The sequence below is a fragment of the Anomaloglossus baeobatrachus genome, chromosome 3 (genome assembly GCF_048569485.1).
Source record: "Anomaloglossus baeobatrachus isolate aAnoBae1 chromosome 3, aAnoBae1.hap1, whole genome shotgun sequence".
NCBI classification, from domain to species: Eukaryota; Metazoa; Chordata; class Amphibia; order Anura; family Aromobatidae; genus Anomaloglossus; species Anomaloglossus baeobatrachus.
This window is the reverse complement of record NC_134355.1, coordinates 115083260-115110283: the sequence shown is the minus strand read 5'-3', so window position 1 is coordinate 115110283 and position 27024 is coordinate 115083260. Positions and strand designations below refer to the sequence as shown.

Sequence of the window (27024 nt, the reverse complement as noted above, 5' to 3'; positions counted from 1 at the left end):
ATGGTGCCTATTGTTAACCCTGGAGTAATACAATTATTCCTATATCTGTGACAGATGTGATGTGGCATCAAATTGATTTACCAATAATGTAATCATCTCCGGGGATATCACCGGCTGCAGACAAGTCACAAGAACAGTATTAATCATTGGTGTTTTCTGCTTTAATACATCTCTGCATTGGTATTTCGAGTACAATAAAAAGGGAAAGCAGCTGATACATACAGTATGTGCCTCGATATCAAGGATAACCACAATATCTGAATACTAAAAGCCTAACCGTCGTTTTAATCCCCCCTCTCCCATAAATCGATAGTACATGTAAAATTAAGACACTTTGTAATATTAATTATTAATAATATTAATAATTCAGTCCTGATCGTTTATTCTCAAAACTCTTAATTCACAGGTAAAATCTGTCTTCAGTGAATATAGATTTTAAACTTTTCTTTGATCCCTTTAGGGGTGGCCAAGGACACGTACATTGGCATGTAAATGTTTGGGCAACAATGGACAAAATTACTGTTATCGTGAACAGCTAAGCAAGTTGAAGATGACACATTTCCTTTGTATTTTAGGCAAAAAACCTCCAAAAAACAAATAAAAATTAACTTTTACATGGTTAGTAACCTAGTAGCACCCCCTCTGGCAACTATCACAGCTTGTAAATGCTTTCCGCAGCCATTCAAGAGTCTTAATTTTTGTTTGAAGAATTTTCATCCATTCTTCCTTGAAAAACGTCTTCCAGTTCTGTGAGATTCCTGGCTCGTCTTGCATGCACGACTCTTTTGAGGTCTAGCCACAGATTTTCAATGATGTTCAAATCAGGAGACTGAGGGCCATTGTAAAACCTTCAACTTGTACCTTTTGAGGTCATTTATTGTGGATTTTGACTTGTGTTTATGATCATTATCCATTTGTAGAAGCTATCCTCTTTTCATGTTCAGGTTTGTTTGTTTTTTTTACAAAAGGCGTTTTGTTTGCATCCAGAATTTGATGAAATTTCACTGAATCTAGTCTTTTCTAAACCCGTGAAATGTTCCCCGTGCCATTGACTGCAGCACAACCCCAAAGCATGAATGATCCACCACCATGCTAAATGGTTGGCAATATGTTCTTTTCCTGAAATTCTGTGCCCTTTTTTTCTCTTTAATTATTGTGGCCAAAGAGTTATATTTTAACCTCATCGGTCCAGAGGACTAGCTTCAAAAATCTATCAGGCTTATTTAGATGTTCTTTTGCATAAGTCTGACACTGACTTTTATGGTGAGAACGCAGGAGGGGTTTTCTTCTGATGACTCTTCAATGAAGGCCATATTTGTGCAGGTGTCTCTGAACAGTAGAGCAATGTACCACAACTCCCAAGTCTGCTAAATTTTCCTGAAGGTCTTTTGCAGTCAGGCGGGGGATCTGATTTGTCTCTCTAGAAATCATACAAGCAGCTCTTACAGACGTTTGCTTGGTCTCCCAGACCTTATCTTGATCTCCACTGTTCCTGTTAACTGCTATTTCTAAATTACATTTCAGGCTGAAGAAAGGGCAACTTGAAAATGCTTTACTTCTTACAACCTTCTCCTGCTTTCTGGGCTTCCAACATTTTCAAAGTGCTAGGCAGCTGCTTAGAAGAACCCCTGGCTACTAGTTTTTGGAACAAGGTTAAATGAGGCTGGGTTTTTAGAAAGCTGTGAAATTTGCGTCACTTGGCCTTTCCTAACGATGATGGCGAACAAGCCATAACCCTAACAGGCTAATTAAGGTCTTAAACCTTAGTTAAGGTTATCTGAGCACACAAATCTCCAAGGGTGCCCAAACGTTTGAATCTGCCCAATTTCCTTTTTCTAATGTTTAAAATGTATTTTTTTTGCCTAAAATACAAAAGAAATGTGTCATCTTTATGCATTTTAGAGATCATTTAACCTTCAACTTATACAGTTAGGTCCAGAAATATTTGGACAGTGACACAATTTTCGCGAGTTGGGCTCTGCATGCCACCACATTGGATTTGAAATGAAACCTCTACAACAGAATTTAAGTGCAGATTGTAACGTTTAATTTGAAGGTTTGAACAAAAATATCTGATAGAAATTGTAGGAATTGTACACATTTCTTTACAAACACTCCACATTTTAGGAGGTCAAAAGTAATTGGACAAATAAACCAAACCCAAAAAAAAAATTTTTATTTTCAATATTTTGTTGCGAATCCTTTGGAGGCAATCACTGCCTTAAGTCTGGAACCCATGGACATCACCAAACGCTGGGTTTCCTCTTTCTTAATGCTTTGCCAGGCTTTTACAGCCGCAGCCTTCAGGTCTTGCTTGTTTGTGGGTCTTTCCGTCTTAAGTCTGGATTTGCGCAAGTGAAATGCATGCTCAATTGGGTTAAGATCTGGTGATTGACTTGGCCATTGCAGAATGTTCCACTTTTTTGCACTCATGAACTCCTGGGTAGCTTTGGCTGTATGCTTGGGGTCATTGTCCATCTGTACTATGAAGCGCCGTCCGATCAACTTTGCGGCATTTGGCTGAATCTGGGCTGAAAGTATATCCTGGTACACTTCAGAATTCATCCGGCTACTCTTGTCTGCTGTTATGTCATCAATAAACACAAGTGACCCAGTGCCATTGAAAGCCATGCATGCCCATGCCATCACGTTGCCTCCACCATGTTTTACAGAGGATGTGGTGTGCCTTGGATCATGTGCCGTTCCCTTTCTTCTCCAAACTTTTTTCTTCCCATCATTCTGGTACAGGTTGATCTTGGTCTCATCTGTTCATAGAATACTTTTCCAGAACTGAGCTGGCTTCATGAGGTGTTTTTCAGCAAATTTAACTCTGGCCTGTCTATTTTTGGAATTGATGAATGGTTTGCATCTAGATGTGAACCCTTTGTATTTACTTTCATGGAGTCTTCTCTTTAATGTTGACTTAGAGACAGATACAGCTACTTCACTGAGAGTGTTCTGGACTTCAGTTGATGTTGTGAACGGGTTCTTCTTCACCAAAGAAAGTATGCGGCGATCATCCACCACTGTTGTCATCCATGGACGCCCAGGCCTTTTTGAGTTCCCAAGCTCACCAGTCAATTCCTTTTTTCTCAGAATGTACCCGACTGTTGATTTTGCTACTCCAAGCATGTCTGCTATCTCTCTGATGGATTTTTTCTTTTTTTTCAGACTCAGGATGGTCTGCTTCACCTCAATTGAGAGTTCCTTAGACCGCATGTTGTCTGGTCAGAGCAACAGCTTCCAAATGCAAAACAACACACCTGTAATCAACCCCAGACCTTTTAACTACTTCATTGATTACAGGTTAACGAGGGAGACGCCTTCAGAGTTAATTGCAGCCCTTAGAGTCCCTTGTCCAATTACTTTTGGTCCCTTGAAAAAGAGGAGGCAATGCATTACAGAGCTATGATTCCTAAACCCTTTCTCCGATTTGGATGTGAAAACTCTCATATTGCAGCTGGGAGTGTGCACTTTCAGCCCATATTATATATATAATTGTATTTCTGAACATGTTTTTGTAAACAGCTAAAATAACAAAACTTGTGTCACTGTCCAAATATTTCTGGACCTAACTGTATATATAACAGTAATTATGACAAGGGGTGCCCAAACATTTACATGCCACTGAATGAGAATACCTGTGCAGATAGGCAAGCTGACAAGTCTTGCTCCTATTAAAGGACTATGCAATCATTGTGACATACAAGATTGTTAAAATCCGCTCATGTCCGATAGGAATATTGGGTCCATAACACCGGTACATATCCAACACAACTAAACTCTCATTGGTAGGTAGGACACAGATCAGGGATAGATATAACCCTTCCTGGTCCATATTATCAATACTTCATCTATACTACCCTCAGACTCCTCTATAAGCTTTCCTACACTGGCCACTCAGTGTGCACCTTCACACTACATGCACTTCTGTATGTTTGATGTTTTGGTTGATTGAAAATCTTTTAATTGATTATTAATAAAGTTATTATTTTTATGGGTATTAAATTCTGGTCTGTACCTCATTCCTGTACCATTTTATTTTTAGGATCAGGTAAAACCGCAATAGGGAAAAGAATGTAAAAAAAAAGTTATATGTTATTAGTAGTTGGTGACCCAGAAAATAAATTGGCTTTCTAAATCAAGTGGGGTTGTCTTTCCTTGTTGACTCCATTGTAGAAAAATCTAAAAAAATATATCCTTACTAGCAGCGAGTGACCTAGGAATTACACAAAGTCCTAATGATTCACACTTCTATTTACGCATTTAGTGGATTTATGTCATCTGCAGTAAATGGGTTGTCTCTACCATCTGCTGTCCCATCGGCCAGCCTTGGATGTGGCCCTGCTGCTCGCTCCATCCACTCCAGGTACTCATCCCTACACTGGGCATTGTGAGAGGCATAAATCACACGTCCCCGACACCGTACATCTGCAGCATACAGCTCAGCCGAACCGAGAGCGCCCAAGTCACATATTACTACTTACTTATTCATTGAAATGATTCAATTTGAATACAGATTTGCCGATAAGGCTGTGATTGATGACTAATGCACTCTCCGCATTGTAGTGAGCATGCATCAAGGGTTGAAAGAACGCCAAGCCATTAAAAGTCTAGGAGGACCAATTAAATGTGCATGAAAAAAAAAAAAAAAGTTTGCTTAACTGCATCCTAATGTGCACGGCTCGCCGTCAGCTGTGAACACCAAATCAAGGCCAGATATGAAAGTTTCCCTACCCTGGCAAACTCCTCATTGAAGCTGCTGTTTTTCAGCTGGTGTACACAAAAGGAAATCCATCTCCCTTGGCACACGACTGTCATGAATAGTGCATGATGATCCTGGCGTGGGCTACGAATAATCAATGCATCCTTTGAGGAAAAGCTGAAAAATGGAAAGTGTAGAGCCAACCACAATGGAGAACGAGCCGTGTGGCTTTAGCTCATTCACACGTTCTGATGTTCTTTTGGTGTTGACAGAAAACATCACAGAAAAGAAAAAATATTGGGAAATTCCTTCTCGTTATATAGAGGGGTTGAAGGCTTCTAGGCGGATCTGCTCCATTCCTAAATTATTTGCGGTTTAGTGGGACTAGTACACAATGCTACATATCATCTTCACGGTGCACAATGGAGAGGTGTTCTTTCCTACACTGCTGTTGTCTTCTATGAGATGACAGCATGGTATACATGGCAGGATAACAGCAGGGAGCGATCTGCAGCCAGCCGGGGACTGGAGGAAATCCCAGAAATATCAGCGCCTGCTAAAACATCTAAATATTGAAGGGGATGAAAATGCAGATCCACTTAATGACTAATCACTATGTCAACACAGAAAGAGCAGCAAAAGCGAGAATGCAAAAAAACAGCCACCAATACCAACCGAGAATAGAAAATATGGAAAACGTAACAGCCGGATATTTTCTCGTACACAGTGGGTTCAGCTACTCCGTCATCCCATAAACAGTCAGTCAGAAATATTCTAATATGCTGCGGGCAGGCTACCATGGTAATGTGTAATATCATCTACAGATGTGTCAGAATTCCCATCAGTATCATGACCGATCAAAGTTGAAAATGTGGTGAACACCAGCAATCCAAACAATAAATAGTGATATTCCCTCGAAAGCAGCAGGCTGGAGGCACTCACCAGGTGACGTTTAGTTGCTTTATTCAGGTGCTAACACAGATGCATCGGGAGGAGGTGAGGGGAAGTAGACACCCAGGACTACAGCACCGTTTTGCACCACTAGGGGCGCTTCTACGGGTCTATGTGGACCTGTAGAAGCTCCCCTAGTGGTGCGAAACGGTGCCGTAGTCCTGCATGCTTCCTTCCCCTCACCTCCCCCCGATGCATCTGTGTTAGCACCTGAATAAAGCAACTAAACTTCACCTGGTGAGTGCCTCTAGCCTGTTGCTATTGGGAAATTCCTGGATGTATTTCACTTGGAAGAGCACCACTAGGCTGTTTTACCTCTATTTGTGGTGGAAGATTGAGTGTGCACACACACCCAGAGAGTCGGAGTATACCGGCAGGGCCCTGCAACAGACCGGACGATTCCTGATCACATCACAGTAACGGTAAGCAGTGCCTGCTGTTCACTTCAAGCATGTTGTAGTGATATGCCCTCATCTGCCAACTCAGAGAGCAGGGAACGCTTGAGATTATTTGTCCTTCTACTTCCCACTAACATACACCTGATAGATTAGCAAGGGACGTGAGCGAGGGAGTTTGGAAGATCAGACAACACAAGGTCGTTTTGTAGTCAGTAGCCATGAAGATAAACATCTACATGGGAGCTTCACACAGAATAACCTATTATGGTCACTGACTTTTAAAGATGATTTGATTATTTGATAAATCATTTAGTAAAAAGGTTTTCTGTAAATCAATAGATGTCAACTGAGGCTCACCTCACAGCAGCAGTATTTTGCAGCAAAACCAGATCCGTCACATATGCGCTTCAGTTCCATTCTTTTCCAAAGGAATTGCGGCAAGTCATACACAACCGCATGTGACCGAATGTTGCCGCAATTCATTGGAAAAGAATGGAACTGAAACGCATTTGTGATGGATCTGGTTTTGTTGCAAAATACTGCAGATGAGAGGTGAGCCTCAGTTGCATTACTCCCCTCTCCCCACGCACAAAAATAAATACAATAACATTGTGTGCCAGCCATTAGAGGTCTCCCTTTTGTTTAATAGATTTCCCACTGCCTGTTGTTAAGTATAATCTGTCTCCAGGAGCCGCTGAAGATAATGGGAAGTTGGTGCGATTATTTGTCTCTCTGCTTGGCTCACCATTGGACAAAGTAGGAGCAATGCAAAAAATGAAAATAAGGGAGAGTTTACTGGCAGAATGCTTATAAAGAGAAGCTGCCCACTCAAAAAGAATGGATGGCAAACTAACGAACCTAAAAACTGAGAAATTTTAGATTTGTACATGCACCAAAAGCAGTTTTAACTTGGGAAGACGAAGACAAGTGTCTATGCTTTTCAACAAGTTTTCCGTGAAAGGATGAGTATGCTTTAAAGAGACAAAAAAAGAAACAATTGCAGTCTGAAATGTTAAAGCATGAAAACCATGAATGTAATATAGACATACACTACTGATAAAGGAAATCTAAACAAAAATTGAAAATTGCCATTTTTAAATGTGCCCAATAGCCACATCACGGCATTTCGTAACTGAGTACCTATTCTATATTAAAGCCTCTCTCTGCATTTAAAAACCTCCTGTGTATGGGCGAGTAGGAACCTGCTATAGAACATTTGTTGAAACTGTATACAAATAAGTTGCAGGTGCAGTTGGTATGGACATTGCACTTAGCGCTCTCCTGCTTCTCCCTATTTCCCGCCTCCTGTCTATTCAGTGAAAGTCAGTTTCCGTGACCCCTGTTTCAGTGACCTGTCAGTCAGAGATTTAAGCCAGGCAGCGGGCAGGAGACCGTGACAGCGGGCACGAGACCGTGACAGCGGGCACGAGACCGTGACAGCGGGCACGAGACCGTGACAGCGGGCACGAGACCGTGACAGCGGGCACGAGACCGTGACAGCGGGCACGAGACCGTGACAGCGGGCACGAGACCGTGACAGCGGGCACGAGACCGTGACAGCGGGCACGAGACCGTGACAGCGGGCACGAGACCGTGACAGCGGGCACGAGACCGTGACAGCGGGCACGAGACCGTGACAGCGGGCACGAGACCGTGACAGCGGGCACGAGACCGTGACAGCGGGCACGAGACCGTGACAGCGGGCACGAGACCGTGACAGCGGGCAGGAGACCGTGACAGCGGGCAGGAGACCGTGACAGCGGGCAGGAGACCGTGACAGCGGGCAGGAGACCGTGACAGCGGGCAGGAGACCGTGACAGCGGGCAGGAGACAGTGACAGCGGGCAGGAGACAGTGACAGCGGGCAGGAGACAGTGACAGCGGGCAGGAGACAGTGACAGCGGGCAGGAGACAGTGACAGCGGGCAGGAGACAGTGACAGCGGGCAGGAGACAGTGACAGCGGGCAGGAGAGCAGTAAATGGAATTAACTTCAAGTGGAAATAAACAATCTCACAAATATGGGCAGATGAACATTATTCTGCAGGGCACATTATTTGTTTCTTATGAGAATTATGGCAACGAATGATGAAAATCCAATGAATATAATGCATTTGTAGTGCTAAAAGAAAGAAGTGCTCCCATGATGATGTTTTTTCTTCACTAAATCTGTGTATATAGTGTAGTGTGTGAGTTAATATACTCACCTACCAGTATCTACCTACCAACTACTATTCTCCAGTATCCATCGGTGCTCCTATTTTGAGTGAAATCACTGCTCTTCACACTCTCTGGATCAATCTATGTTCTGTGTGCATCGGAAGTCTCTTTTACAATGTAAGTCTATGGAGCCTTGTTCTGACAGACCATAGACTTCCATTGTAAAAGCTACTTCTGGGCAACGCAGAGAGTAGGGTCACCCGGAGGGTCTGAAGAGCAGTGATGTCACTGAGAAGAGGAGCAGAACGGTGATGGATACTGGAGATGGTGATGGTAGGTGATAGCAATTATACCCACTATAATACATAAACACAGATTTAGTGAAAAATAAAACTTTACGGTACGGGAGGGCTTCTTTAACTGTCAAATAGAGAATGGCAGGAATTTACTCTAGGCAAAGTAAAACATTTACTAAAAGGAAAAATAATAATAATAATAATAATAAAAAAAAAAAAAAGTACAACCAATCCACCTGAAATAATTAGTAAAGGGACAATTGAGGGGGTGAAGAACCATTCCTGGATTTAGTGTGCAAAGTAGATGTTTCCATCAGATCTTCATTGCATTTGCACAATGTGTAATCTCTAGTTCTGCCTTCACTAAGATGTCGGTCTATTTAATGATTTATACCAGAGCCTGAGGTTTCTTCGCTTTCAGCATGACTTCTCCTAACAATCTGTTTGGCGCAAAATGATTTCTATTTAACGTCTTAAGACTATTGCTCCTGCTGCTCTGGTTGAACCACTGGAGCTTGGTGCTCAGCAGCTGGTGGGGAAACTTTTCTTGAATCGCCAGGTCCGATAACAAAAGACTTGCATTTACAATAATAAATGTATGGATAGCAGGGAATTACTGCTCCATGAATGTCCTCTCGGGGAGCCTGTTGACATACACTGCGGGAGAGAGCCGGTGTAACCCTTACAGACAAGATCTGTCACCTGGATTTCGGGTGGAAGCACTTTTATTTCGCAGTGCGGATTGAATGAAAACTTGTTTCTTTTGATTCTCTCTATAAGCTTCCGGCTGAGTTATTGCTCTACTTATTTGTTACTTTGGCTACTGCATTTCTACAATTTCTTGATGACCCATTTTTGTGTAGGTCAAAAGTAGCATAGAAGACAAAAACACAAAGGTGCCTTAACCACTGAAGGACTGTCCTTCAGGACCAGTTGATAAACTTTGCAAGCATAATGCACACAATGGTTCAGCTTTTAGAAAATGTTCGAAGCTCGCTGCCGCTGGGTGGTTTACCTGCTCTTTATTGTGTTTTTTTTTGTTTTCAGTGTTGGTTGCATTTATCTATTTCCCGTTAGGCAGTGAAGAAAATTATTCTTGAGCTGCCTAACCACATATGTACAAGTGCATCTCAATAAGTTAGAATAAAATGAAAAAGTTAATTTATTTCAGTAATTCAATCCAAAAAGGGAAACACATATTTTATATAGAGTTATTATAAACAGAGGGATCTATATCCCAAGTGTTTATTTCTGTTAATGTTGATGATTATGTCTTACAGCCAACGAAAACCTAAAAGTTATTCTCACTGAAAATTAGAATATTTACCACAAAACACCTGTAAAGGCTTCCTAAGCGTTTAAAATGGTCCCTTAGTCTGGTTCAGTAAGCTACACAATCATGCTGACTTGACAGATGTCCAGAAGGCACTCCACAAGGAGGGTAAGCCATAAAAGGTCATTGCAAGGAAGCTGGCTGTTCACGGAGTGCTGTATCCAAACATATTAATGGAAAGTTAAGTGGAAGGAAAAAGTGTGGTAGAAAAAGGTGCACAAGCAAGCGGGAAAACTGCAGCCTTGATAGGATTGTTAAGAAAAGGCCATTCAAAAATTTGGGGAAGATTCACAAGGAGTGGACTGCTGCTGGAGTCAGTGCTTCAAGAGCCACCACACACAGACGTATCCAGGACATGGGCTACAACTGTCGCATTCCTTGTGTCAAGCCGCTCATGACCAATAGGAAAAGAAGAACTGGACTCCATGGTCTAAGGTGTTGTTTTCAGATGAAAGTAAATTTTGCATTTCATTTGGAAATCACGGTCCCAGAGTCTGGAGGAAGAGTGGAGAGGCCACAATCCAAGCTGCTGGAGGTCAGTGATGAATTGGGGGGCCATGTCATCTGTTGGTGTAGGTCCAGTGTGTTTTATCAAAACCAAAGGCAGTGCAGCCGTCTACCAGGAAATTTTAAAGCATTCATGCTTCCTTCTGCTGACAAGCTTTTTGGAGATGGAAATTTCATTTTCCAGCAGGACTTAGCACCTGTCCACACTGGCAAATGTACTACTCGCTGGTTTAATAATCACAGTATCACTGTGCTTGATAGGCCAGCAATCTCACCTGACCTAAACCCCATAGAGAATCAATTGTCAAGAGGAAGATGAGAGACACCAGACCGAACAAGCAGATGAGCTGAAGGCTGGCTATAAAAGCAACCTGGGCTTCCATAACACCTCAGCAGTGCCACAGGCTGATTGTCTCCTTGCGACGCCGCATCGATGCAGTAATTCATGCAAAAGGAGCCCTGACCAAGTATTAAAGGGAACCAATCACCAGGATTTTCGTATATAACCTAAAACCATTGCTATACTGGCACTATCAGGATGATTCTATACTGTACATACCTGTAGTGGTCAGGTCGGATGTTTAGATTTTGAGATCCAAGAAAGTGAAGTTTGTAAAATGAGCAGCTTCTTCAGTGACAGCAGCACTGGAGCAGATCATATATTCATAGTTATCTCCTCCCCCTGTTAGAATTAGCATAAGTATTATACAAACGACTCACTTTGTCTAGCAGGACCTGTGATGAGGTCATACCCATGTGACCTAATATCCAGCATTGGTGGCTGAGGCCCCGCCCCTTCTGGTCACATGGGTATGACCTCACACAGGTCCTGCTAGACAAAGTGAGTCGTTTGTATAATACTTATGCTAATTCTAACAGGGGGAGGAGATAACTATGAATATATTATCTGCTCCTTTGCAACTGTCACTCAAGAAGCTGCTCATTTTACAAACTTCACTTTCTTGGATTTCAAAATCTAAACATCCGAGCTGACCACTACAGGTAGGTATAGAATCAGCCTGATAGTGACAGTATAGCACTGGCTTTAGGTTATATATGAAAATCCTGCTGATTGGTTCCCTTTAAGTGCATTTACTGTACTTACTTTTCAGTAGGCGCCAACATTTCTGAGTTTAAAATAATTTTTTCATTTGGTCTTATATAATATTCTAATTTTCTGAGATAATAACTTTTTGGTTTTTATTGGCTGTAAGCCATAATCATCAACATTAACAGGAATAAACACTGGAAATAGATCACTCTGTGTGTAATGACTCTATATAATATATAGGAATAGATCCCTCTATGTGTATTGACTATATAATATATGCGTTACCCTTTTTGTATTGAATTACTGAAATAAATTAACTTTTTGATGATATTCTAATTTATTGGGGTGCAGCTGAAGTTTCCTTACATTTTTACAAATTGCACAAATTTAATCAGAAAGTGTACAGGATCCTTACCACTGCCTGGAGTCCAGATTCTTTAGCTCTCGTAATAACTTGGAATTTTTCTTTAGCAAGTGGAAATTTTTCCTGTATAAAGACATTAGTTAAATTACATACTATAAAGCATAAAAAAAACATTTATGAGTCAGTGAAATAAAGAACTGCAGCAAGTAATTTGGTGTAAAATAAAAGCTAGCATAAGATAGGATGTGACCTGGGGCATTACAGCTCCAATCATTTGAACAGAAATGTAGAATACTACAGGAGAGCGCTGTACCACCATCATTCTGGTTGCGATGACCAGGCCAGGATGTAACAGCTCAGGCTGCTTTCACACTACGTCTTTTTAACATGCGTCCTGAACGTTTTTTTAACGCAAAAACGGATCCAGTGCAAATGCGTTTTCATTTCAATGCATTTGCAATGGACTCGCGTTAACATGCGTTTCAAAAACATGTAGCGTTTTTGAGCTGCGTTCAAATACTGCAAATTGCTGGATCCTGACTAAACAGCATGCAAGCGCATGTGAACGCTGGCGTGCTGATAGACAGGATCCTGCTTGCTCTACTGAGCATGCCCAGAAACCAGCCCCGTGATCAGTCTCTCTCTCTCCTACCTCTGTCTCTCTCCTCCCTCTCTCTCTCTGTCTCTCCCCCACCTGAGAGCTGCGGACACTCGTAACCAAGGTAAATATCGGGTAACCACTTATCTTAGTTACCTGATGTTTATGTTGGTAACGTGTGCAGGGAGCCCGGCTCCTAGCAGCTGCAGACGCTCGTAACCAAAGTAAATATCGGGTATCCAAGCAAGTATACCCGATGTTTACCTTGGTTACGAACCTCCGCAGTTGTAAGAAGCCGGCTCCCAGTCTGGCACGTTTAGTTCCCCTCACTCCCGATCACATGACTCCAATGCCCGCCCCTAAACATCCAGTGACAGGATCCTGCAAAGTAACACATGCGTTTGCATGCATTTTTTGCTGTAAAAGCAGGATCCGCTTTTGCAGCAAAAAAACGTTCAGGACGCATGTTAAAAAGACGTAGTGTGAAAGCAGCCTAAGTATGCTCATTGTCAGAACCATATGGTTACACTCTATTCACACCAGCGTCATGACTTCTGTTCATACCGGAGCCGTGACCACTGTCATGGAACCATTTTTCAATTAAATTTGAGGTGTCCTTTTGACTTTTATAATATTTTTTCAATATAAAAGCATTTTTGAGGGCAATATCTTCGCAGACTGTGCATGTATAATTAGACTTATTTTTATAGTTCTGAAATTTGCAGAGCACATCTACTATTTTATGAACTCCCATAAAAGTAACTAAACAAAAGCGGCCACTTCTCTTAAAAGGAATCTGTCACCCGTTTTTTTGCCCTATAAGCTGCGGCCACCACCAGTGGGCTCTTATATACAGCATTCTAACATGCTGTATATAAGAGCCCAGGCCGCTGTGTAGAACATAAAAAACACTTTATAATACTCACCTAAACCGTTCGCTGCGGTGGATGTGGCCCAAATGGGCGCCTTCGGCGGCGGCGCCTCCTCTTTCGGCCATCTTCATCCTCCTTCTGAAGCCGCGGTGCATGATGCATCTACAACATACACACTCGCCGGTCCCGCGCATGCGCACTACAATACTTTGATCTGCCCTGCTCAGGGCAGATCAAAGTGCGCCTGCTCAGGACCTGAATGCCGGCGAGTGTATATGACGTCGGACACGTCATGCACTGCGACTTCAGAAGGACGACAGAGGCGGCGAAAAAGATGGCCGAAAGAGGCGGCGCTGACACCAGAGGACGAAGACGCCCATTTGAGCCACATCCACCGCAGCGACCGGTTTAGGTGAGTATTATAAAGTGTTTTTTTATGTTCTACACAACGGTCTGGGCTCTTATATACAGCATGTTAGAATGCTGTATATAAGAGCCCACTGGTGGTGGCCACAGCTTATAGGGCAAAACACTGGTGACAGGTTTCCTTTAAAGGGAATCTGTCACCAGGTTTTTACCTCCTAATCTGAGAGCAGCATAACGTAGGAGCAGAGATCCTGATTCCAGCGATGTGTCACTTACTGAACTGCTTAGTGTAGTTTTGATAAAATCACTGTTTAATCAGCAGTAGATGATCATTAGAGGACTACTTGGCGTGCTGCCAGGTAGTCCAGCATATTCATGAGCTCTGTATAACTGCAGCAGAAAAAACACTCATTTTATCAAAATGACAGCAAACAGCTCAGTAAGTGACACACCACTGAAATCAGGGTCTCTGTTTCTACATTATGCTGCTCTCAGATGGGGGAGCAAAAACCCAGTGACGAATTCCCTTTAAAAATAGTCCCATACATGATCCTGAATCTATCAAACACTTATGGCATTACCTGGGGATATGCCTTAAAATTCTGAGATAGGAATACAGATTTAAAATCCTAATATCCTCTCTATTATGAACAGTAATCTCTAAGTGTAGTACATATCTGAAGGAGATAAGCGCCTAATACTTATAACCCGTGACAGAGACGATCCCCATGTCACATAAGCTTTCCTAAAGAGAACATGTAAAGAAAAAAATAAAAGCTATCAACTAGCAGATATGGGGTTAATCTGCAGATTAAAAGCGCTCTGACGTCGTGCGGCGCTCCCAGTACTGACTGACAGCCAGCGCAGCATAGCATCGGTATAGAGGCAGCTATGTGAGCAGTGACTGAAAACCCCCTCCGACGGAAAGCCTGAGGCTGCCGGGAGGAATAAAGTCAATTTTCCCCTGGCAGCGGGCTAAAAGGCTGCATGGCTTCAGAACGCTATGACCCTGCAAATTAACCCCATATCTGTGGGTTAATAGCATTGTTTTTAAAGGGAACCTGTCAGCAGAAATTTCACCCAAAACCTAAAAGATTCCCCCTCTGCAGCTCGTGGGCTGCATTCTAGCAATGTTCCTGTTGTTTATGTGCCCCATGTGAGACCAAAATAAAATACGGTACTTTATAAAGTCTTACCTGTTTGCATGGGAATCTCTTTTTATAGTCACGGGGGCGGGCTTTCTGGCATCCGTTATTCTCCCTCCTAGTCCTTTATGCCGTCCCCATCGCTCCCTTCCATAGCTGATGACGCCGCCCAGTGCTACAGCGGTCCCCGCGCATGCTCAGTGCCAGTTTCACGGGACTGAGCACTGAGCACAGTGTGACCGCTGGTGACGTGTTGCGCGGGCACGAGATTATGGGCGGCGCTGTGATTTTCATCAGCAATTAGCCGCCCATAATCTCAGGCCTGCGCTTTCCCCTCTGCCTCCACCGTTCTGCGCAAGCGCGGGCTAGATGAACTCACGTCACCTTTTACCCATCTTTCCCTGGAGCAGGAAATAGATGGGAGGAGCGGAGCAGCACACCACGGTAACGTGGGTTCATCTGGCCAGAGCTTGCGCAGAACGGTGGAGGCAGAGGGGAAAGCGCGGGCACGAGATTATGGGCGGCTACTTACTGATGAAAATCACAGCGCCGCCCATAATCTCGTGCCGGCGCAACACGTCACCAGCGGTCACACTGTGCTCAGTCCCGTGAGAGTGGCACTGGGCATGCGCGGGGACCACTGTAGCACTGGGCGGCGTCATCAGCTATGGAAAGGAGCGATGGGGGGCGGCATAAAGGACCAGGAGGGAGAATAACGGACGCCAGAAAGCCTGCCCCCGTGACTATAAAAAAGATTCCCATGCAAAAAGTAAGACTTTATAAAGTCTTTATTTTGGTCTCACATGGGGCACAATAACAACATGAACCTTGCTAGAATGCAGCACAGGAGCTGCAGAGGGGGAATCTTTTAGGTTTTGGGCAAAAATTCTCTTTAACATGACAGGTCCTCTTTCTCTTTAAGAGTAGGAAAAACAGTCAGTTTAGTCCGAAGGGTTTTTTTTTAAGTCTGTTTTAAAATGGAAAAGCACCACGTAGTGGCCAGAGCGGCAGATAGAGCAGGCACTGCTAAAATGATCTTAAAATCCTTCATACACAAGAGAGTACGTGCCCCAAGGGGGGATTACAATCTTGGCAAGTGTCTCTCTATAGTAAACCCTGCCCGATGCCTCACCCTTAGCACTATCCTTTTGCTAGATGCCAGACTATAGAATCTCGTGTCTTAGTAGTAAGGCAGCGAGATGTCCTCACATGTACGAGATTTAAAAGTCAGTGATATTCTGGAATTGTCCATTGAGCCTAGAGGGCACTTTCTGGGCAGGGCTAACTGTGAAGAGATGGAGCACTTGCCACATTATGACTACCCTCAGAGCACTTTCTAGCTCATTTGCATACTGGATCAAAGTTTGTTTACTTAGCAATGCTAAAGGCCTCTTTACTGTCTTTACCCGCCCCCGTCGTTTGTGCGTCACAGGCAAATCGCTGCCCGTGGCGCACAATATTGTTAGCCCCGTCACACATACTTACCTGCCTAGTGACGTCGCTGTGGCCAGCGAACCGCCTTTCTAAGGGGGCGGTTCGTTCAGCGTCACAAAGCGGCCGCCCAATAGAAGCGGAGGGGCGGAGATGAGCGGGCCTAACATCCTGCCCACCTCCTTCCTTCCTCATTGCGGGCGGCCGCAGGTAAGGTGATGTTCCTCGTTCCTGCGGTGTCACCCATAGCGATGTGTGTTGCCGCAGGAACGACGAACAACCTGCGTCCTGCAACAGCAACAATAATCGGGAAAGGAACGACGCGTCAACGATCAACGATTAGGTAAGTAATATTGATTGTTAACGGTCGTTCGTGCGTTTCACTTGCAACAACGTCGCTAACGAGGCAAGATGTGCGTCACGAATTCCGTGACCCCAACAACATCTCGTTAGCGATGTCGTTGCGTGCAAAGCGGCCTTTCCTCTACCTGCAGCCAAAAAAATTTCACACTTGTCTTTTAGTCCCCAATCTACCACCTTTACTTCAGTAGCCCTAAAACTCCAGAGCACTTTGGGGTCCTCACCCTCCCAAGGTCCAGCTGGTCTCTGCAATAGATCTGTGCTTAGTGTTTTTGGTGCAACGATTACTTCGCGTTGACTATGCAGATCACGGCTGGATCTCATCACTCATCTCTACGGCTCATGCAATCTACCTTGGCACGGCCTTTGAGCTCAGTGATCAGCTACTATGATGATGTGGTAATGTGCATTGTCGATGTGATGTCACCGCTGGAGGCAAAACACAGTGATCTAAGCAGCGGTGGGGAGTGGGCGTAGGACCTGAGGAGTACATGATCTATTTGATATTTTCTGTATTTTAGAGTGTTTGGGATCCTCTTCCTGAAAGTAAAAAACCCCTTTAAGCAACTTTTTTGAATAAAATGAACAAACAAAAAGGAGGCCTTTAACGTACCGTTTCTCCCAGGAGTTCATTCCTAGATCATTTAACAACAGTCTACAGAAATAAAAAGGTGCTTGCGGCTCAGCAGTGCTGGGTTCTTCCTGGAATGAAACCTTCACACTAGGGTCACAGTTACATTTCTCGATGAGCTCAGCCTCACTGGCACTTTGTCTTGTGATTGCCTGTATGATTTGCGCTTCTTGTTCTTGGCTCATTCCAACAGGAGGTAAAGCCGGCTCGTTTAGCCTTAGGTCCGGATGTTGTAGGCACTCTGGACTCGTGCTACCAAGCTTCTCCAGTAATAAATCAAGGGCATCAAAATCATCCCCCTCAAATGAATCTGACTGCGTTAAACTTGGATCACTACAATCCAATTGTCCACTTTGTAGTTTTCTTTGTTTTGGGGCCACTGTGGGACATTCTAAAGGACCATACATGATCCCACCATCCCAAGAGTATTTCCCTGAGATATCTCGGACAATTATACGCACATCGCCGGGAACCCCAGTGGTCTGGTCTCTCCCAAAGGAATTTGCTGGAGGGATTTGCAGGTAAGAAATAAGAGCACTATCATTAAATACAAAAAGTTGCAAGTTGGGGCTTCGGAATACATCATTCGAAAGCTCAGTGGCTTCCACAAATGGATTGTCATGGTTCTCACTAATTAGACTATGTAAAATAGCTGGGCCCCCACCCAGAGGATAGTGTCCAAGATGGTTGACAAGTTGGGTCATGACCATACGCGCAGTTAGAGGGATGAGCTCCATATTCCGCCTCTTCTTTTCTAGAAGATGGAAAAACAGGATAAATATTATGGGGACAGAATGACATTTAGTATTTCATTTCATTAATTAAATATATGTAGAAGAGAATTTTCTTTTTTCATTTTTAAACAATTTTATATTGGAGACCCACTTCCTTTATTTTCTGCCCGGTCTGTGAAGCAGGGTATTTGCTTTGTGTCATCTGTAATAACGAAAAGAGATAGTCCAGCCACTTCAATAGTTTTTTTTTTTTTTTTTAAAGAAAAGAAATACTCAGCTTTGCCTTTCCCACTCCATATGGGTAGACACGCGAGTGACACAAGCAAATAATGGCTTCAGTGGTAACCGACGCATCACTGCTATTGCCAATGCTGCAGTCACATGTCGTTTGTTTAGACAAGGCAAAATATAAATGGAGACCCAAAAAGCAATGGAAAGGTAATTTAAGGGGATTGAAACGGAGGACATTACTTCTGGTATTATTTCACATCACATCATTCGGAGCACTATTTTTTTTGTTTACACATTAAAGTGGCTGGACAACCTCTATAATTGTCAGAGATTGCCATGCCGAGGTAGTGATGGCATACAGCGCCCCCTCAGGGACAGAGTAGATAAGTGGCGATTCAGACAGAGCATTAGATGTGTGTGTAGTGTTACTATTTGGCCTTCTAGTCACCTTATAGTAATTTTCTCTGATCTTTGCTAACTCTGTCCCAATCTACACAACAAAGCTCAAGTGACATTAATAAACACCATATTGACACATCTTGTGTTGACGCTTCAACCTTCTCGGGTCTTGTCATTTGCACAGTTGGAATCAGGGCATCAGGATATGTGCACGTGTCAGCGCTGTAGTGGCGTGTGTGCACATATCCTGATTCTCTGATTCTTATTCCAAGCAACCGTATGATAAAGACCCGGGAGGGCCGAAACACCAACACAAGACGTGTCGCTTATGGTGTTCATTAATATCAATTGAACAATAAAATTTCCCTTATTGCAAATTGAGAGTGCGGTGAATCCTTCTATTATTGTGACTGGGGATTATTACCCTTGTTTCATATGCACCTTCTACAATCCTTGACTGAGTGCAGAACAATTTTTTATTGATACACAACAAAAGGTGACAAATGAAAGATGGAAAACACTAAGAAAAAAAAAAATACTAAGGAACTGACTCAAATAGTAATGTAATTTTCTTCCGGTTCGTTTGTTGTCTCATCTTCTTAAATGGGTAAAATTTCAAAGTACAGGGTGGGCCATAGGCATGGATACACCCTGGATGGGCCATAAAGCATGGATACAACCTAGGTGGGCCATAAGCATGGATACAACCTAGGTGGGCCATAAGCATGGATACACCCTGGATGGGCCATAAGCATGGATACACCCTGGATGGGCCATAAGCATGCATACAACCCTGGGTGGGCCATAAGCATGGATACAACCCTGGGTGGGCCATAAGCATGGATACAACCCTGGGTGGGCCATAAGCATGGATACACCTTGGGTGGGCCAAAAGCATGGATACACCCTGATAAAAAAAAAGTGTAAAGTTGAATTCAAAATGGCGGCTTTGTAGATGGCCGTCACCTGACCTCAAATGTTTTGCCCCTCCCATGTACTAATATGCCACAAACGGTAGGGTGTATCCATACTTATGGCCCACCCTGTACTTATATAAATCAGTAACTTCTCAATGTAACTCTTATTAAAAAACCTTGTGAAGACATTTTAATTTGATAATTTACTGCTTATTGCCTAAATTACCGGCCACCACTGCAGTCTAGCTGTTTTTTTTAGGGAGAGAGTGCTTTGAACACTTTGCTATAGATCAGTGTTGTCCAACTACGGTCTTCAAGCACCACCGACAGACCACATTTTCATGATTTTCTTAGTAATCCACTGATTCAAGTACCTGTATAATAGTAAAGAAACCCAGAAAACATGATCTATTGATTGCTCCTAAGACCTGACGTTAGGGTACACTGCTATAGAGCTTGATAGAGCTGCTCAGAACATGAATAGCTCAGGAGAGAGATGAAAGTATGTTTCTAGTCCAAACTGTCAATCATCAGGAGCGCTCCACTCGCCCGTCAAGCAGGAACCCGAGAGGCTGGGGGGCAATGTGCTCTTGAAGAAAAAGCATGAGACAACCCCTTCAATACCCCCACACTTCTGACTGAGTGGGGCTAATGAAACAAGCTGTCAGCAGGAGAATAGCAAATGTGAACATAAAAAGAATGTGCAAAATTACTCGAAAATACGCTTACCAAAGAAAGAACGAAAACATTCAACAAGTCACATACACATTACTTAGCTCTATTACTCTGCAAACTAAAGCTCCAAACACAGTAAAAAAGTGTTCACATCAGACGCCGGTGCCGTAATACAGAAATACACTCAATTACATTGTACTTTTTTCATTATGTTAAATTTCTTTTACAAACCCATCAGCATTCACTGTAATTACTGCTAAAGACCGTCACATCGATTTCTGTGAATGGAGTCAGAGGGGAGCGGGTACTGAATGTATTCTTATTCAGAGAGAGCCGAGCAGAATCATTTACGGTTTTGTTTTCTTGCAGGATGGAGTCACAATCACCGCAGTCGCTTACCTTCTGCCACCGTCAGGAGGTTGTTGAAGTCAGAGGAGAAAAAAGAAGGTGGAGGCTCAGAATTTTTGACGGTCCCCAGTGGTAGAAATGGATCGTATTCCATGGAGGAGAGGTCGGCCAGGCTCAGGATATATTGGCTTTGCTGAGTATATGTGTTAGAGCCGCACACACAACAGTGCAGAACCTGAAAATGGAAATGATCAGAATAAAATCACACAACCCAACAATTAATAAATCATCTACATTAATATTAATTTAATCCGGCATTTGATTGACTGAACATAAAGTCTAAAGCGGGCTTTACACGCTGCGATATCGTTAATGAATTATCGTCGGGGTCACGGTGTTTGTGACGCACATCCGGCGTCATTAACGATATCGCAGTATGCGATACCTACGAGCAACCTTAAACGATCGCAAAAGAGGTAAAAATTGTTTGCTGTGGAGAGGTCGTCCTGAAACCAAATATTGTTGTCTGCTTATTAGCGATGTTGTTCGTCGTTCCTGAGGCAGCACACATCACTGTGTGTGACACCGCAGGAGCGAGGAACATCTCCTTACCTGCGTCCCGCCGGCAATGCGGAAGGAAGGAGGTGGGTGAGATGTTACGTCCCGCTCATCTACGCCCCTCCGCTTCAATTGGACGCCTGCCATGTGACATCGCTGTGACGCTGCACGAACCGCCCCCTTAGAAAGGAGGCAGATCACCGGCCAGAGCAACGTCGCAGAGCAGGTAAGTCCGTGTGACAGGGACTAATGAGGTTGTGCGCCATGGGCAGCAATATGCCCGTGTCGCACAACCGACGAGGGCGGGTACGATCGCTTGCGATCTCGCTAGCGAGATCGCAGCGTGTAAAGTACCCTTAACTGCAATAAAAATGTGGTATTTCATAAGAAGAGACGCAAAATGCCGAGCAGAGAAAACACAAACATGGCAGCAGATTTTTTGGCAACTTATCTTTTTGTTGTTTACCACCCTGTTTAAATTGCATTTTAGAAACTTTTCTATAACCATCAGTCAATGATATGTATGAGACTTGCAGCACAGAGGTGCAACAGAATGTCATACATGTACATCGCTGTGATCACATGGGCACAGTAGCTTTGCCTGTGCGATCACGGGAGGTCAATGCCCGTCATTGCATTACTCCTACAGGGCCCAACAGAATCCCTGTGAATGTCATGCTGACAGATACAATGCACTGCAGACATATTGGGGCATTACGTGATTATAAATGATTATATACCGTATTTTTCGGACCATAAGACGCACTTTTTTCCCCCAAATATTGGGGGAAAGTGGGGAGTGTGTCTTATGGTCTGAATGTAGGGCATGGCTGCGGGGAATGAGGGTGCTGTGGTGGAGCGGGTCATCGGGGGCACGAGCAGGCAGCAGCAGCGCCTGCCGTGACCACGTGGGTCCGCTCATTACATATGCACGCCCATCCTCCCGCCCATCTCTCAGTGCTGAAGCCGGGACTGATAGGTGTGCGGGATGATGGGCGGGGACGCGCACATAATTAACAGCCGGCCGTGATCAACCCGGGCAACTACAGCCTGGAGTGATCATGCTCGGCTGTATTCACTGCCCCCCCGCGCATCATCATCAGCGCGGGGTGCAGTGAATCAATGTACTCACCATTCCCCTGCAGCCTCGCTATGTCCTCCTGTCTACCTGCCGCTCTGTGTGGACTGGTGGAGACTAGCGGTGCTCACAGCGATGACGTAATCGCTGTGCGCACATGTGTCTTCACAGCCGCGCCGGCAGACTGGAGGACAATACATCACAGTGCTGCAGGGAACGTGGCCGGCTCAACACAGCACTGCCGGCACAGACAGGAGGAGGAGCGACGCTGCGTGGAACGAGGAAAGGTGAGAGTACACGTTTATTTTTTTGTGTGTGCCGCAGGATGGGGGTATATGAGCAGGATGATGGCATATAGCAGGATGATGGCATTTAGCAGGATGATGGGGGTATATGAGCAGGATGATGGCATATAGCAGGATGATGGGGGTATATGAGCAGATGATGGGGGTATATGAGCAGGATGATGGGGCCATATATGAACAGGATGATGGCATATAGCAGGATGATGGGGGTATATGAGCAGGATGATGGGGGTATATGAGCAGGATGATGGGGGTATATGAGCAGGATGATGGGGGTATATGAGCAGGATGGGAGCACATACCAGGATGCAGTATATAGCAAGATGGGGCTATACCAGGATGAGGGACATAAATATATACACAAGGCAGGAGGATCATTACCAGGATGGGGGGGTACCTTAGTAGAGAATTTGGGGACATTACCCCCATAATAGTGTCAGCAGCAGATCCTCGCCCCATAACAGTGTGTCATGACCACATTTTTTGCTTAAAATTTTATTTTCCAATTTTCCTTCTCTAAAACCAGGGTGCGTCTAATGGTCCGGTGCGTCTTATAGTCCGAAAAATACGGTATATAAGAAAAAAACGTATGCATCAGTGACAAGCTCAGCACTGCTCATTATTCGATCGAGCATTGGGGTGCTCGGGTACTCACGGAGCTCGGCAAAGTATCGCAGGTACTTGGATGTTTCATCCGTAAAACAACAACCACAAAGCACAGGCTCGCTTCACTGCATGATGTGTGCAGGCACCCGAGGGAGAGCCAATCGCAGGCTCTGCACGGCTCTCACTGGGGTTAAAGCAACATTTTCGGATGTAGTTTTTAAAAACAATAAAAAGCAAAAACAAAAACCCGTCCTCCCTCCCCTGGAAATGCTCTGTATATGGCTGGCTGATGTGAGCGGAGAGATGAACTGCCCAATCGCTGACTTCCATTATGCTCGTTACTCCAGATTACCACTTAAGCATCCGAAATTGCTCAACTCGAGGACTGAGCCCCTGAGCATTTTAGTGCTTGCCCGTCACTAGTATGTTTGTAGGGCAGCACTGCTATTCAGGGTAAATTCCATTAATCATAGTGGTGCTCACGGCGTCAGGCTTAGGTCCAGCAGTCCCTCTCAAAATGTATAAAAGTGCATTCAGACACCCATGTTAGAGATCAGACTGCAATCTATGGACTGGTCGGTGGGTATCTGACCCGAGCATGACGGCTTCATATATTCCTATAAAGCGGTCATACTCTGGTGGGAGACCCGCCGGCGGACCGTGCATTGTGGTCTGATCTCAAACACATTTATACAGGCTACTGAATGCACCCTTAGGAAGAAGAAACCACAATACTCCCATAGATGTAATGTATCGAAGAGAAATCTTCCTTATTCATCAACCACCATAAAACAGTAGCAACATTTTGACTCAGAGTCTTTATCAAAACTGTGTACGTTAAAACAAAAATAAAAAATGCCCCTTCAATCTCACATTATGTAAAAATACTGAAAGAAAAAATAATGCAAACACTGGAATCACCATGTTCTTAAAGATCCTAAAAGAAAACCAATAAGTTTTATTTAAAAAATAAAATTATTTCTAAGCACAAAGAGGCTTTGTTGTTTCAGGGTTAAATGTAAGTGTAGGAGATGTTACTATATGAAATATTGTTACTTTATTTATAAGGTGGCTATAAAAGAACTTAAAGAATAAAACCGTCCACAGTGCAAACATTTCTAGAGTCATAACAGCTCAGCAGTTTTTATGTTACCCCGTAATACACAAATCATAGAAACGACACAAACCTCCATTTGACCCTCATAAAGAGTGAAGCGCAGAGTGACCCTACTGTGTGGAGCCTCTGGCTGTAATCACATTGTCCCTGTCTAGGGAAGAACTGGAGCCGAGAACAGAACATCACAGCATCCAACACACTTACCCTGTAGATATAGTCGAGGAGAGAAGGTTTTGCTATATTTGGGTCTTCAAGGGGAGATGTAGATATAGGCTCGAGTAATGTCTGGAGGGGAAGAGCCATGCACCAGTCCAAGAGGCAAAGCAACAAGGACACAATAAACTGAAAAAAAAATTAAAAAAAAATAAAAAAAAAAATAATAATTAATATCATCATCGAAAGAAGGCAATAAGGATTTACTATTCAAATACAAGCATTTATTAAATTAAAACAAAAAACCCACAAACATCACTCATTTTTTCCAATGCTTGAAAACATTGCGTTTAATAAAACAATCGTAGTGTAACTAAATTCATGGTGTTCAGATTTATCACTGGAAAGTGATGGCGTTGAGGTCACCCTGACCACTAGTGATGAGCGAGCACTACCATGCTTGGGTGCTCGGTTGGACGCTTGGATGGGTGTGACTCATGTACCTGAGTATAATGATAGTCAATGGGGAACTCTAGCATTTTTCTGGAAGAGTTCCCAGAAAAATGCTCGAGTCCCCCATTGACTTCCATTATACTTGGTACTCGAGCCACGTCCATCTAAGTGTCCGACTGCTCCTAACGAGTACCAAGCATCATCACTAGTGACCACCTTTACTACCTAGAAAACTAATGTCATATCACCCGAACATGTGAGGCTTACATAAAGCTATTCATTTATTAGAAGCCGGCAAAGATGGACAATAAATCGTGAGAGATGCAGTACATTCAGCACCTTAAAAACGTTTTTTTTTTAAACCTTATCGCTGGAGTGGTGCTTTAAATCTAAGTCCCCTGCTCCTAGTCTTATACTCACCTTACGGCATTTTCTCTGTTATCAGGACCACTCCTTTCAGTCTCCGGCAGTTTGTGACCTGCTGGCTGCTCTAGTGTTTCGTGAAGTGCACAGGAGGTCATAACTCAATGCAAATCTATGAGAGCCTCGTTCTGGCTCTCATAGATGCATTGAGAGCTTGTGACATAACTTCTGACCTCCAGCTAATCAGAAGTTGCGGTTACAAGAAGGCACCGTGGGACCAGAGTGGCATTGGTAAAAGGTGAAGACATTGGAGAGTCACTTTAAGACTGGGCTCAATGACCTTCGGTAAGAAGCACCACTCCAGCTCTGAAAAAAAAATACTGCTCCAATGGTGCTTTAAACGATTTCTATATAAGGAACGGCTATTCCCCTTTCTCAGGCCAGCGTCTATTACCTGCAAATCAGAGCAGGAATGTGATTATGTTACTGGAATGAATAGAGCCACGCCAGGAATTGCTACAGGCAGAGAACATTTACCTTTTTATCCGCTTCCACTGAGGAGTTCTCTGCACTTGGCAGAAGGAATGAAATAGTTGCTACCAAAATCTACAAAAGAAATTTGAAACATTGATAAATTAATTTACTATAACAACGGAAAAATATGTAACAATTCAAAAGGGGTTGTCAAGGATGTTTACAGCTCCAAGAAAAGTTGATCAGCAGAGGCGCTGGGTGTCACATCCACACCAATCAGATAGGCATCTGATGTAAAAATCCCAGAAAACCCATTTAAAGGGAATCTTCCAGCAGATTTTTGTTATGTAATCTGAAGAGAGCTGGCTGTAGGGGTTAAAACACAGAATTCAATTATGTGTCTCTTATCAAGCTGCCTGCTGTTTATTTGCAATGATTGTTTTAGCACCATGACCTTATGCTAGGACTACATTGCCTGTGCCTGGTAGTCTGACATGCCCCATCTTGTGATTAGCATCTGTCTATAGACATTGTACATAGAGAGCTTAGTGTAGGCGGCTGCAGCTTTCTCAGCTCTGCTACATGACTAAACCTAAAAATTCTGATTGTGTCAGAACTACTGCACCCAGTAATCTAAGTGATACATCATTGGATTCAGGGTTTCTGCCTACATCATGCTGTTCTCAGATGGGGTAGCAAAAACCTGCTGACAGATTCCCTTTAAGCAATGAATATATTACACAATACATGGAACGGCCTCTATTTAAAAGGTGAAACCCTCGCATAACACTTTGTAGCTGGCCTTATTACGTGTAGAAAAAAAAAATAAAAAAAAAATCTATATTTTTATATAGCGCTAACATATTCCGCAGCGCTTTACATACATCAGGCACACTGTCCCCATTGGGGCTCACAATCTAAATTCCCTATCAGTATGCTTTGGAGTGTGGGAGGAAACAGGAGAACCTGGAGGAAACCCACGCAAACACGGGGAGAACATACAAACTCCTTGCAGATGTTGTCCTGGTGGGATTCGAACCCAGGACCCCAGCGCTGCAAGACTGTAGTGCTAACCACTGAGCCACCGTGCCGCCCGAGTATTGCAGCGCTTTTAACAAAAAATGACTACATATCACAAAAAACAAGCCCTCAAGTTGAGGTAATATCACAGTGGTTCAGTCAACAACCACTGTGCGCATAACAATGCTGTTCTGCTGAAAGACAGTCAGGAACTTGAGATTAGTAAAAATTAGGTAAATGGAAATTTTCAAAGAAAAAAAACAAAACAAAACTGGCCAAAAGGTATGACCAAAAGGGCACGCTTGAGGAATAGCTGTGGCTCTTACAGTCTGTGGGCACAGTGGCATCTGCTGATGGACGACATGCAATCATGATTTACAGTAAGAGGAGCATTCTGATTTCTGTAAATAAAACGGATTCTGTATGTC

The 27024-nt window shown here is 43.6% G+C and overlaps 1 protein-coding gene across 4 annotated transcripts in view; it reads right to left on the bottom strand.

Moving 5' to 3' along the window:
* The window catches only part of LOC142296126 (ral GTPase-activating protein subunit alpha-2-like), a 487199-nt gene that overhangs the window by 164214 nt on the left and 295961 nt on the right, over positions 1–27024 (bottom strand). For all 4 annotated transcript variants that reach the window (XR_012751590.1, XM_075339383.1, XM_075339384.1 and 1 more), the window contains 5 exons: positions 25640–25708; positions 24338–24475; positions 20521–20704; positions 17148–17919; positions 11814–11885 (listed from right to left, as the gene is read on the bottom strand). Coding sequence is in view for 3 of the 4 variants with exons in the window: in XM_075339383.1 (XP_075195498.1) it covers positions 11814–11885; positions 17148–17919; positions 20521–20704; positions 24338–24475; positions 25640–25708 (1235 nt within the window). In the remaining variant the exon portion in view is untranslated. The remainder of the gene's footprint in view (positions 1–11813; positions 11886–17147; positions 17920–20520; positions 20705–24337; positions 24476–25639; positions 25709–27024) is intronic.